The following is a 14150-nucleotide window of genomic DNA, read 5'->3' as shown; positions in this document are numbered from 1 at the left end:
CAGATGGGCGACTAATAAATTCTATAAATAATAATAATAAGCAGCTTGCAAATATTAAAATAAGTAATGGGTTTGCAGCCTTTATTCTGTTGAGGGCTGCATTCCCATGGGTAGTAGTTGTGTTATGTCTGAATCCGGGTTCATGATTTATCTCACTCCAGACAAACCCTAAGCAGTCAGTCAGCCATGGAACAGGGACAGCCAATGTGGTGCCCTCCAAATGTTTTTGGATTACAATTCCCATCAGACCCAGCCAGCATGGCCAATGATCAAGGAGGATGGGAGGTGTAGTCCAGCAACATCTGGAGAGCACCACATTGGCTACCCCTGCCATAGAACATAGCTTAGCTACAACTCGTGGCTTGTTTGGAGTGAGATAAACCATGAGCCGGCGTTCAAATACAGAGCTAAGGCAAACCATGGTTTAGCTTATAGCAGCATAGCAACAGCAGAATCGCAGGAAGAGCAAAGCAGCTGCAATCTCACTGGGAGCGTGCATGTTTGCTTTTTTAAACACAGTCAATGGCTTGGCTTAGCGTTAACATACAAAACAGATCTTTGTATGATCATATATCTGATTGCATTACATTTTTTATGTAACCGGCCTTACTGGACCTCTCCATCCCAAGAGCTTGAGATAGGTAACAATACCCTAATTACTCTACCGCCTGTGCCATTGAAAATCGGTTTGAATAAACATGTCTTGCACCGCCAGTGAAAGATGCACAGGCTCAAGCTTTGGCAACTCTCTGGAGAAGAGAATTCCAAACTTGAGGGGCAGCCACTGAACTCTCTACAGCTTTGCAGTTCTGACTTGAGAGCCTTCCTGATCTTAAAGGTCATGCTGGTGTCTTAAGTTTGCTGGGCTCATGTTTGGGGCTTTAATGTGTCTTTGTATGCAAAAACTTCGATTGGGTCTGAACTCAATCAGTCAATCGACTGTCTCTTGTTTCCCAGGTCACTAGAGAAAAGAATATGGCTCAAGAAACCAACCATAGCCAAGTGCCTATGCTTTGTACTACTGGGTGCGGATTTTACGGAAACCCTCGTACGAATGGCATGTGTTCGGTATGCTATAAAGAGCATCTTCAACGGCAGAATGGTAGTAATGGTAGAATTAGCCCACCAGGTGAGTGTAAATCGCCAAACGGCATAAGGGTTGATTTTGTGCTCCCTTCCTAGATGCAGAAGCCCATATGGAGGGGATGGGGAACCTCTGGCCCGCAGGCCAATCTTGCCCTGCCAGGGGGTCCACTTTGGCCCATGATGCCATTCCCCCTCCAAAAAAACCCACACCCACCTGTCAATCAGGTGGCATCACTGGGTGAAGTCACTGGGCAATATTAGCTGCTACTTCAGTCCTGCTTCATTGCACATTTCCTGCAGGGAACATATTGGCAAAGCAGACCCACAACCTTCTGAGTCACCTTTAGCCACCTTCCTGTCAAAATTGGCTCATGGGGTGGGGGAAAATAAAGATTTACACACACACCCCGGAAAAAAGGTTCTGCTGTCATATGGCAAAATGGAATGCAAAAGTCTTGTTGCTCATCCGAGGGAGCTGCAAGCTTTGATCGGCCTGAGTGTGTTAAATGAGGCAGGCTAAGCAAGACTGCCTTCCTCTGTCTCTTGCATTAAGCAACTACTAATTAGGGAGAGAGAGAAGGCAGAGAAGAGGCTGTGACTGTGACTAATTGTGTGGGTCCTGTAGTATCACCAAATAGATTATGATCAGTTTTAAATAGCGCATTAGGCATACACTGTTTTAAAACCTTTTTTTTTTTGTCAGTGTCATTTAAGGGTCATTCTTCCAGCTTGTGTTTTATTTTTGGTCAAGTATTACAAGCTTAGTCTGCCCAATGTTGCTGTGACTAGCTGTACAGCAGAGGTGGGGAAGAGTGAATTTCAGCCCGAGTGCCGTCTTCGCTTTTGGGCAGCCTTCTAGGGCCATGTGCAGTGGTGTGTGGGACTAGAGGCAAAAATAGGTGGGGCAATGAATGTAAATTTTGCCTCTGCGCAGTAGGCTAGTTTCTACACACCCTCACACACCCCTCTCTGTCCTCCATCCAGGCAAGCCAGAAGCATTGTCGGAGTTCAAAGACACATTCTAGCCTGGCAAAAACCCTCAAGGAGGATGCAAAGCTGGTGGGAGAAGTGACCTGGAGAGAGGCTTGATTGAGGGCCAGGTAGAGAGTCCTTGAGGACCACATTTGGCATCTGGGTCCAAGGTTCCCCATCCCTGCTACACAGATACAGATTTGTCTGTCAAGGACGACTAACAAAAATGCAAAGGAATACATAACATGAGGAAAGAAAAACCAGATGATATGGAAGCAGCAGCTGCCAAATTAAAACTGCCGCACATGACTTGCAGAACTTCCCATTGCACTGTTGACCTTCCTGTCAATGCCACATTGTACATCGTTGGACTGCAACTTTTCCAGGAACTGATCTTGATCCCTTTCTTATCTTAGGCCCAATCTGCACTAAACATTTAAAATACTATGATACCATGGCTTCTCGCCCCCCAAAAGATCCTGGGAACTGTAGTTTGTGCTGAGAGTTGTTACGAGGCCCCTATTCTCCTCCCAGAGCTAGTTTCCGGAGTTCTCTGAGTAGAGGGATTGACTGTTAAACCATTCTAGGCCCTGTGCCTCTATGCGGGAAATGGGGGTCTCCTCTCAGCACCCTTCACAAACTGCAGTTCCCAGGATTCTTTGGGGGAAGCCATGACTGTTTTAAAACACTTTAAAGTATAGTGCAGATGGGGCCTCAGTCCCTTAGGGAACCAATGTGGTATAGTGGATAGACCAGAGTGTTGGACTTAAAACTGGAGAGTTCCAGGTTCAGATCCCCGCTCAGTCACGAAGCAAACTGGATGAATGAATAAATAATAGTACCTGGGAAGCTTCCTTATACCGAGTCAGACCATTGGTCCGTCTAGCTCAGATGTATTGTCTACACTGACTGGCAGCAGCTCTCCAGAGTTTCAGGCAGGAGTTTCTTCCATCCCTACCTTGAGATGCCAGGGATTGAACCTGGGACCTTCTGCCTGCAAAGCAGATGCTCTAGAAGTAAGCTATGGCCCTTCTGAATGCCAGTTGCTGGAAATCACTTTTTTTGGGGGGAGAGTGCTGTTGTGCTCAGGTCCTGCTTCTCTTAGGCAGCTGGTTGGCCTCTGTGAGGACAGGATGCTGGACTAGATGAGCTATTGGCCTGGCCCAGCAGGGCTCTTCTGATGTCCTTATACTAGGTCAGACTGTCCATCTAGCCCCATATTATCTTTGTTTGTTTTTATATGTGTGTGTGTATATATGTGTGTGTGTGTGTGTGTGTGTACATATATATATATATATATATATATATATATGTGTGTGTGTGTCTGTGTGTGTGTATATATATATATATATATGTATATATGTATATATGTATATATCCATCCCACCCTTCCTCCCAATAGGAGCCCAGGATGGCAAACAAAAGCACCAAAACGTCATAAAAACAGACTTTAAAATACATTACAACAAAACGCATTTTAAAACATGTTAAAAAAAAAAAAGCTTTAAAAAAGCATTAGAAAGCAATTCCATCACAGACGCCGGCTGGGATAAGGTTTTAACTTAAAAGGATCGTTGAAAGAGGAAAGTCTTCAGTAGGCACTGGAAAGATAACAGAGATGGTGCCTGTCTAATATTTAAGGGGAGGGAATTCCAAAGGGTAGGTGCTATATACCAACCTTCTTCACCCTTGAGTCCCCACATGCTGCCGGACTGCAACCTCCATCGTTCCTGACCGCTGGCTGAACTGGCTGGGGATGATGGGACTTGTACTCCATTAACCATTTAGGGACAAAGGTTGACAGCCTCTGGACTGTTCTGACTGGCAGTGACTTCTCCAGGGTCTCTTGGGCAGGGGTCTTTCCCAGCACCTGCTACCTGGCCGAGAAAGGTATTTCCTGTCACCTGATCCATGATCCCCCTTTTTTTTTACTGGCAATGCCAGGGATTGAACCTGAGACCTTCTGCATGCTCCACCACCGAGCTATATAGTCCCTCCTCTGTGCAGTCCTTGCCCAAAATTAACTGCTAGGCCACATCTTGGGGCCAAACTAAACGCTAAATGCATTTTTTGCATTTAATTCGCTTGTTTTGTTTTAAATTCATATGGCACTGACATGGAGGGACTGATAATTAGCAGGATTGCATCAGATGTGTAGGGGCTTTTTCACTCTTTCCTGCTCTGAGGAAAACCCCTCCTAAAGGTGTGATTTATAGGAGGAGGAAGACGCCCCTTTTCTTTGTGCATGTATGGGGGTGTGTGATCTCCAACCAATACAAATAGCAAATTAAGAGGGATTTTCCTCTGGGCTAGAACTGCAGTGGGAGAGGAAAGGGTTGAATTCTCCTTCCCCTGCTGATGTCCCAGTTTGATTATCATCCCTGATCCCCAAGGAGATGATGGGTTTTTTTATTTTTAAATACCATAGTTTATTTTGTATTTTTAAAAAACATGAACACTAAATGCAAAGACTAATTTGTCTTTACTTGTACTTTGACCTTGAGTGTGCCCTTTTGTGATCGCATGGTTAATATTGTATGCTGCCTTTCTAACAGAAGCACAAGCATATACCTTGGTAAATGGACAGTGGGCAGCTCAGGTCTGGATGTTGTGCAGTTTTGAAATCATCACAACTCTTAGTCTCCCCTAACCCTAAGGGGGCAAGATCAAGCCTATGGTGACCAGTAGTCTTCTGCTGTATTAATGTTAGTGTCTCTCCTTTCAGCAACTTCTGTTAGTAGCCTAGCCGAGTCTTTACCAGTTCAGTGCACTGAAGGCAGCATCCAGGAAACTTCATCAACACTAGACTCTACATCTGTACCACCTATGCAGCCAAGGTAAAAGTTGCCATTCTCTCTCTCTCTCTCTCCCTCTCTCCCTCCCTCTCTCTCTCTCTCTCTCTGTCTGTCTGTCTGTCTGTCTCTCTCTCTCTCTCTCTCTCTCTCTCTCTCTCTGTAGGTAAAAGTTCTCTCTCTGTGTTGAAAGTCTACAATTTTTACTATAACATTATCACAGCATTTTCTATTTTGGGACAGAATAATAACTGATTAGGCTAGAGCAATCTCCCTTTTTATAGATTGAAAGTGCTGTACAATATTTTTCTGTGCTGATTTTGTTAATGTGAGTAAAAAGCTTGGATAGAACAGGACCCCATCAGTCTACATCATTCCCTGTTATTGTAAACTCAGGCAGTGAGTGCCAATGGCTCTGTAGCCAAAACGGGGCCACTGAGAAATGTAAGAGAGGCATCGCCATACTTGGGGGGGGGGGGGCTAAGCTTTGCCAAAGTAGCCAGAAGAGGGAGAACACACACACACACACTCATGGCCCAGTTGTTGGATTTTGATTGGGGGGGGGAAATGGAAACAGGCGGGAATGGAATAGAATGGAGTATCCTGGAGGAGGGCATGACTGGCTGGAACCCTGAACAGAAGCACTCCTGTTAGGAGGCAATGCACTGGAACTTTTCATTGCAGACTCCACTTGTTAACATTAAAAATCTTGGGAGGAACACAGTTTTAACCTGCACCTTTACTCTTTTTTGTTACCTCAGATATTTGTCTTTATCTTGTATATTTAGCATAGAGCTCTTTTTAAAAAATCTGCTTTTGAAAGACTGTTCAGAAACTGGGACTAGGCATTGGGATATCTTGCCAGTCCACTTCGGAAGCCTGGCTCCTGGTCCACTTCTGAAGCCATGTCAAAGCGCTGATGCTTATCTTCAAAGCCCTTAAGTGAGACTAAGAGGTGCAAATCTTGCTGTACTATTGTTGCCCATACCAGTTCACCCAACAACTGAGATAGTCAGCTGAGGCTCTCCTCCAGGTGTCCCCACTGCCTGCGGGAAGGCAAGCGAGCCTCTTTGTGGTGACTTTAGGAGGCTCACTTAGAACCTGCATTGCTGTTGCTTCAGCACTAGGCAAAAACCATCTTACTCTCTTTTGTTAGTTTATTCTGTTTGTATTATTATTTTTACTTTTTGTTAGCTATCCTGGGAACACTTCTATACTGCAGGTGTGGGGTATTACCTTAGTTTTTTAACAAATAAAAAATAATGATTTCCTGGGCACCAGTAGGTTTTTGATGGACAGAGAAAATAGTTTGTGATTGCTACATGAAAAGGAATAGTGTGAAGGGAAAGCAGGAGTATATTTGGGAAAAGGCCATAGCGCAGTGGTAGATCATCTGCTTTGCATGCAGAAGGTGTAAGAGTCAGTCCCCAGGTGCCTCCAGGTAAGGCTGGGAAAAGATTCATGTCTGGAAGCCACTGGAGAGCCGGCGGCTGATTCCTTGAGAGCCACTGCTGGTCCATGTCAATAATACTGAGCTAGATGGACCAATCTAGGTGGCTCAGTCTAAGGCAGCTTCCTATGTTCCTAAGGAGATAGTGTTACTGGGATAAGAGCATAGGAAGCTTCCTTTGTAAAGAATCAGACCAGCGGGCCATCTAGCTCAGTACTATCTCTGCACCTATTGGCAGCAGCTCTCCAGCGTTTCAAGACAGGGGCCTTTCCCACCCCCAACCCGCTTCTTAGGATGCCAGAGATTAAACCTGGGACCTTCTACATGCAAAGCACCTGCTTGACCACTTTGCTGTATCCCCTCGAGGGGATGGGAGGTGGGGAGATGCAGAAATGAAGGAAAAGAGATTTGGGGCCAGAGAAAAAGGCCAAACGTATGCTCTTCTGGCTTAGCAGAGTATTATGTTCATGTTTATGCATGTGCTCACAGCATGTTGCATCTTACATTTAATGCCTTTTCCCCTGAGACACAAGTATTGGGAGTCCTCATTCAGAAGCAAGTTTAAATTCCACCACTTATTTCTGGATACTCTATCATGCTTCGTGAGCCAATGGGCTTTTGATCCCCTCTGCACTGAAATGCTTAGTGTTTACTCCTATGCTCATTGTTGCTGAACCTCTTGATGCTGAGCCGGTGGTATTTGATCAGGACCCATCCTTCCCTTGGGGATTGCTTCGACTTGCATGAGCATTCCTAGCCTTTAATTTTCACAACACAGAATCCAAGAATCAGCATTGCACCCAATCAAATTCCATATTGTCACAGTATCCCATATGCAGCCCTGGGTTCTTTTGGGAGGAAGGGTGAGATGGAAATTTAATAAATAAACCTACTAAAGACCTTCCTCTTTCAACAACCCTTTTAAATAGGGACCTTATCCCAGTCTGTATCTGTGCTAGGATTGTTTTTAAGATGTTTTCAAAAAAAATCTTTTTAAATGTCTTTTAAGATGTTTTGTCTTTAAGATATTTTTAAAGATTTTTTTAAAAGATGTTTTTAGTGTTTTATCATTTGTTTGCCACTCTGGGCTCCTTCTGGGAGGAAGGGCAGGATATAAATTTAATAAATAAATAAATAATTAAACAAAAGTTCTTGACTACCTAAAGTCCCTTGTGGCTGATGAGGTCATTTGTCACTTCCATTTGGGGGAGAGGAGAGAACCCTCTGAGATGTTGATGCACCTTTTTTGCCTGTTGTGATCTGTTCAAAGCAAGTTTGGGAAACCTTTGGTCCTCCAAATGTTGCAGAACTGCAACTCCCATCATCCCTGAGTATTGGCCATGCTTGCTGGGGCTCATGGGAGCTGTGGTTCAGCAACATCTGGAGGACCAAAGGTTCCTCACCCCTGATTTAAAGGAAGCTGAAATAGTTGGCTTTTTATTGGTTGATTATTATTGCAACAAACAAAATAAACATTTACACATTTGATTCATTTCTTTCTAAATACAAAAAAGATCCAATTTTACTAAACCAAACTGTATAAAAATAACACCATTTAGAAAATAATTCTGTTTATTGTTTTTGAACAAATACTTGGCTTCAGATGAGTTACTGTATTCATTTCCCCCCCTTACATTTCTATCCTGCCTTTCCTTCAAGGAGCTTAAGGCAACATACCTGACTCCCCTCTCTCTTTTATCCTCACATCAAACCTGGGAGGTAGGCTCAGCTGAGAGTGAGAAAGAGGGGCTGGCTCAAGGTGATCTATAGAGCTTCATGGCCGAGTAGGGTTTTGAACCCAGGTTTCCCTGGTCCATAACATCAAGCTGCCTTAATTAGCTATTGAAAGATTATAAGTGAATATTTTGTATACAACTAGTTAATTGTGGCAAAGACTGTACCACTTTCTAAAGAAACTCTCCCCCCCCTTTCTAGCCCTGTCTCAAGCCCGTCATCGCTCTTAGCAGAATCTGTAGCAACATGTGAAGTGGAAAGTACGGGCATAGAAGACAAAACAGGACCTGAAAGAGAAGATGTGCAAGGTTAGTATATGAACTAGTTGGATGCCTCCATTGTGTTCCTTTATGTTTTTGGAATGCCTTAAACACACACACAAAACCAATGTTGTCCTATTTGATTTATTGCTTATTATCAATAACTCAACAGTGCCTGTTGTCAGAAAGCTGCAGCAGCCAAAGGCTGGTGACTTTAACGATGCACCTTGATTGCAGGCATGCACGGATTCGTTTTATGAAATTTCCCACTGAGCATGCTAACAATCACATCTTCTTAACAGTGGAGAGAATCTTTAAGCACTTAAAATTTTGTTACAGAAGGTGGGATGCAACATCAATATGTCAGGATTCCCCTCATCCTTCCCACCCCATAATTTTACTGCTTTTTAGGGATTTTGGGGAAAGGGATGGGTCATTCTGGGTAGTTCTGCTGTACCAGAAATTTAATCTTGCCATCTCCATACTTGAGGTAATAAGAAACAAACCCCATCATTTGCCTGTCTGCAGCTTTTGATTCCAAAGACGGAATATGTCTGACTGTTTTGTGGTACTAAGTCATAATACTCAGATGAATGCCTTGGGCATTAATGTTTTGGCCTTCCCGTTTATTTCATGAGAATCCAAGCTTCATCTTCCCGCTTAACTGGAATCCACCCTGTAGCTTCACAAAAAAGTGTTGGTGCTTGCAAGTTTCATTAGACAGCCTCCCAGCTCGTAAAGCTGAATTTCACTGCTGCAGTCTTCACAAGGTTCAGGGTTTCTTGTCAATTGCGCTGCATGTAATAGAATTCTGCAAAAGTAGCTCTGCATTAGTCTTTTGCAGCAAGAGTCCTGGGGCACCTTACATTTATTATGGCATAAGCATACACAACTTTGTACAAAAAGACAAACGTCTTGCCACAATAGACTTCAAGGTAACACAGAAATTCTATTTTGTGTTTGTGTTTTATTAAAAAAAAAAAGACATTCTAGGGAATTCCATTTTAAAGTGGCCATCTATAGTTTGTAGCTTTGAGTGACAGATGTAGTGACATTCTCATGTCCTTCAGGCACAGATGAGGGGTGGGGGCTGACAAAAACTGTATTTGTGCATTTAAGACATGCTATTTATAAACGGAATGTGCTCCATTTAATCTTTTAGATGATTTTTGCCCAGTGCCGCTCAGCCATGCCATTAATAGTAGTGCATTCCTTTACGCTCAGGAGTCAGTCTTGCTATGTTCAGGGAGGTTTATCCTCGCATGAAGGGTGCATAAGATTATTTTAGTATTTCCAAAATTCAGAAATACAAGCAGCACCGCTCTCTTTGAGAAGATGCACTGTTATGATATAAGCGCAGCGTTACTCAGTACATATATCCGTCATTGTATATTCATTTCCGCCATGGGGGAACTTTTGCAGATGGATTGCAAGTTAAGCTAGATCTTGGTCAGACCATAAGATAACAAAAGGGTATTCTACAGACTGCTATATGTCCTAGACTAGGTGAAAGGTTTCTCTTTCTTTTCCCTTAGCCTATCCCCTGTAGAACATACCATGGTTTCTTTCTTTTTTAAAAAGATTTCCTTGTCAGCATCTCCCATTTCCCTTGCTCCCTTTATTTGTATTGGGATACTGATCGCGTATTCTCTCTGGTGGTGTTTTGGGGTTGGGTTTTTTATCTAACCAATACTTTTAGTATTTGCTGTCCGGATTTTAATTTGCTGCCTGTTCAAAACAAAGCACTGGTGTGTGTGTGTGTGTGTGTTTTAAAACTAGGGCCTTCTCAGTGGTGGCCCCCGAACTGTGGAATAGTCTTCCCGATGAGGTGCGCCTGGCGCCGACATTGTTATCTTTTCGGCACCAGGTTAAAACTTTCCTCTTTTCTAAGGCATTTTAATCTAACTTTAATCTAACTTTAATTTTAATTTAGTTTTTAAAAATTTGTTGTAACTGATTTTAGATCTTTCATTCTTTTATATGTGTCCTTGCTGTATCATATTATGGGTTCTTAATGTATATATTTGTATTTTTTGCTGTATACCGCCCAGAGAGCTATGCTAGTGGGGCGGTATAAAAATCTAACAAAATAAATAAATAAATAAATAAATTAGGTGTTTGCTCTCCAATCCACAGCATGAGACTACAGGATATTAATCTGTGCTTTCCCATTAGTGTTGATATTTATACTCAGTTAGTCAGTGTTTCCTATAGAACAAGGGCTCTCAAACTGTAGTCCATGGACCACCAGTGGTCTATGAGCTTCATTCAGGTGGTCTGCGGCATGTCTGCATTCGCATTGCTTTTTAAGTTTATTTTTGTTGCTTCTTTTATTTCTTATATTGTATTTCAGTTTGAATTCTGTGGAATGCAAATGGTAATGCAGTAAAAAAACAATATAAGAAATAAAAGAAGCAATAAAAATACAACGAAAATTCATGCGGCATCTAGCGCAGCGCATTGCAGTTGCTACAACAGGCAGAAAAATCATTAAGTGGTCCTTCAAGACCATTAGCTATTTTCAAGTGGCCTTTGGGAGGGGGGGATTCACATATTTTAAAGGCATGGATCCTATGTATCATCATCATCTGAAGATCATGTGAGAAATATTGTTAATGCATTTTGCTTGGGGAGAAGATACTCACCTGAGTTAGATTCATATATGTGAGCACCTATTGTGGCGGAGTTTTTAAAAAAAATAAGTATATTGAATTTTTGTCTAAACTACTTGAGTGTATCCGTGTATTTCAGGCTACATAGTTTGATATGGTGAAATGTGGATTGTGTGTCTGTAAGATTCAGCATGCGGGGAATACCTTGGACTTTGATTCTATTTGTATTTATTTTTGCCCTGAGCTTTTGAGGTGCTTGGGAAAGGTGGCCTGGGGTACCACAAGTCTGCTCCTTCTAACATAGCTCAGTGGTAGAACACATGCTTTGCATGCAGAAGGTCCCAGGTTCAATTCCTGGCATCTCCAGTTTTTTAAAAAAGGGGTCAAGGAGCAGGTGACAGGAAAGACCTTGCTCTGCCTGAGATACTGGAGAGCCACTGGCCTGGCTAACACATTCTACTAAGCCAAACCCTGGTTTAGTGTGACTGTGCAGGCTCCAGGAGAGGAGATTGTGCTGCTTTGTTCTTCCCCAGTTGTTTTGCTGCTGCTGCGATGTGCTGAGCTAAACCATGGCTTGGCTCAGAGTGTTGTCTCCATCTGAACCCGGTGTCATTGTTTAGCTCTTTCCAGATTGAACAGGAGCCATAACCAAGGTTTATTCTACATCTTGCAGCTCTTAGTTTGTCTGTGAGAGCTACACACTGTGAGTCCTGATTTGGACAGCACACTACACCAAATCATGGCCTAAAGCAGCAACAGAACAACTGGGGGAGGAGCAAAGCGGCTGCAATGTCTCTGAGACCATGCACGTTTGCAGCAAGCTATGGTGTGGCGTAGCGGTTAGAGTGTCGGACTACATCCTGGGAGACCAGGGTTCAAATCCCCACATAGCCATGAAACTGACTGGGTGACCTTGGGCCAGTCACTGCCTCTCAGCCTCAGACGAAGGCAATGGTCAACCCCCTCTGAATACCGCTTACCATGAAAACCCTATTCACAGGGTCGCCATTTGTCAGAATCGACTTGAAAGCAGTCCATTTCCATTTTTCATGGTTTGACTCGGCATGATGTGAGAAGCAGGGCACTGGCAACTGAAATAAGTAATAATAGGCTAGGTGGAGCCATGGCCTGACCTGGTAAGAAATGGCTTCCTACGTACCATTGGTCCCTTTAGCCTAGTGCTGTCAGACCGATGAGTAGCAACTCCTGGGTCTCAGGCGCTGAGGTCTTTCCCTGTCTCACTGCCTGGAAAGCCTTTCACTGGAAGTGACAAGGACTGAAGCTCTGTCTTAGACATTCTCGACCAACTGCACCACTATCCAAAATCCCTGCAGATGGGTACTTAGTATTTCCCATTCTTAATATTCCCCTTGGGTTGTGTGAAGTGATCCTTCGCTGTGACCCAGCAACTTCATATTGGTGCTTTTCCCCCTCCACATGAAGCGATTTCTTGTATACAGCCCACCTTCCAGCTGCACCTTTGCTCTGAATATGCACACCGGGACGCCACAGCTAACTTTTCAGTGTGCATCCGCTTCATGCGCATTCGTTCAGCACTATGGGGGTAGCCAAAATATGCTAATTTAGATGTGCACATCACATTTCCTATGTACAAGTGCTTTCTGTGAAGTGGGGAAGAAGAGAAGGAATTTTATTTTACTTCTATTCATTAAAAGCGTGTATATACACGTGGTTTGAAATAGAACGTAAGAGGCTTCTACAAACCTTCAGACCACAACAGCTATCTGCCAGAGTGCACCCATGTTGCTTTATAACATTCATGCATATTGTATATCTGGCTGCGTACACACCATACATTTAAAGCACATCACTTCCCTCATCTCACCCCCCCCCCGCATCCTAGGAACGGTAGTTTAAGGGTGCTGGGAATTGTAGCTCTGTGAGGGATAAACTACAGTTCCCATTATTCTTTGGGGGACAGCCATATGCTTTAAATGTATCGAGTTGTATTCAGTTAACTTTTACTCGGGGTAGACCTGTTTAAATGAATGGATCTAAGTCCTGACCATTCATTTCAGTGGGTCTGCTCTGAGTAAACATTAGCCCCATCTGCACTATACATTAAAGCAGTATCATACCACTTTAAATTGTTGTGCCTTCCCTCAAAGAATCCTGGGAACTGTAGTCTTATCAAAGGCACCGGGAATCGTTGTGAGACTCCCTCACAGAGCTACAATTCCAAGAGTTCTCCTGGGAAGAAGGATTGAATGTTGAAGGGAATTGCAGCTCTGCAAAGGGAAAGGGGTCTCCTAACAACTCTCAACCTTTAACAGGCTACAGTTCTCAGGATTCTGTGGGGGAAGCCATGACTGTTTAAAGTGGCATGATGCTGCTTTAAATGTATAGTGCAGATGGGGCCTTAATCAAATACAACCCATGGTGTTCATGCAGGTCTGATATTCTTCCTGTTTCAGCGCTCGCTGAGTTGCAGTTACCTCTTTGCTGGAAGCGTCTTCATTCTAAATCCCCATGGACCTTTGGCAGTGCAAAGGAATTGACCCCTACAATAGCTAAGAAAGGGGGGGGGGACTTTTTATCAAACTACACTGAGATGTGAAAATTACATTTGTACCTTTATGCCTGCCTGCCTTCCGTCTATACTCCAACACCTCTTGCGTTCTCTGTTCCCAGCGATAACAGAACCGGTCAAAATCACTTCCCTTATTAAACCTTCCCCGCTCGCCACCGTTACCTTGATGTGTTGATATGCTCTGCCTTGTCATAGCCCTCAAATGAAAGTCATTGTAGAGTGTGGGGGAGGGGGGGACTGATTTTAACAATAAACAAATGCAAACCACTTTATAACTGAGTACGCTGCATGTTTGTGTGCACGTGTGTGTTTTCCTTTAAAAAAAAAATCCATCCCTAAAACACATGTCCCGTTGAATAAATAGAACCAACTTCAGTGGACCTTGCCGAAACAATTTCAATAGACAGTACCGGAGAGGAATTGTCGATGGATAACTCAGATTTACCTGACACTACCAGGGGCTCAGAAACAGAGTGTGATTATGATGCAAGCATAGAAACTAATATAGATGATCCCGATTTCCTGGACGAGAGCTCGAGAGGGAAAACGACGAGGCGCGATACAGATTTAACACTAAACACAGTAGGTAAGTGAGTTTCATTGTTAATGTAGGTTTATAGCAGCAATTCCCAAACTGTGCGCTGGGACATAAACCCATAGGGGCTGGAAAAGGAGCCCTGGTAAAACGAGTGC

The 14150-nt window shown here is 43.4% G+C and overlaps 1 protein-coding gene across 4 annotated transcripts in view; it reads left to right on the top strand.

The window, feature by feature from the left end:
- ZFAND6 (zinc finger AN1-type containing 6) overlaps positions 1–14150 on the top strand; it is a 65437-nt gene that overhangs the window by 39120 nt on the left and 12167 nt on the right. For 2 of the 4 annotated variants that reach the window (XM_061595466.1, XM_061595468.1), the window contains exons 2-5: positions 958–1129; positions 4784–4895; positions 8236–8342; positions 13822–14043. In XM_061595466.1, coding sequence (XP_061451450.1) covers positions 976–1129; positions 4784–4895; positions 8236–8342; positions 13822–14043 — 595 coding nt within the window. In that variant the 5' untranslated portion in view covers positions 958–975. The remainder of the gene's footprint in view (positions 1–957; positions 1130–4783; positions 4896–8235; positions 8343–13821; positions 14044–14150) is intronic. The other 2 variants (XM_061595469.1, XM_061595470.1) reach the window with 2 other exon arrangements.

This window comes from Rhineura floridana, chromosome 14 (assembly GCF_030035675.1).
Source record: "Rhineura floridana isolate rRhiFlo1 chromosome 14, rRhiFlo1.hap2, whole genome shotgun sequence".
NCBI lineage: Eukaryota > Metazoa > Chordata > Lepidosauria > Squamata > Rhineuridae > Rhineura > Rhineura floridana.
The sequence above is the reverse complement of the archived record's forward strand: the minus strand, read 5'-3'. Positions and strand labels throughout refer to the sequence as shown.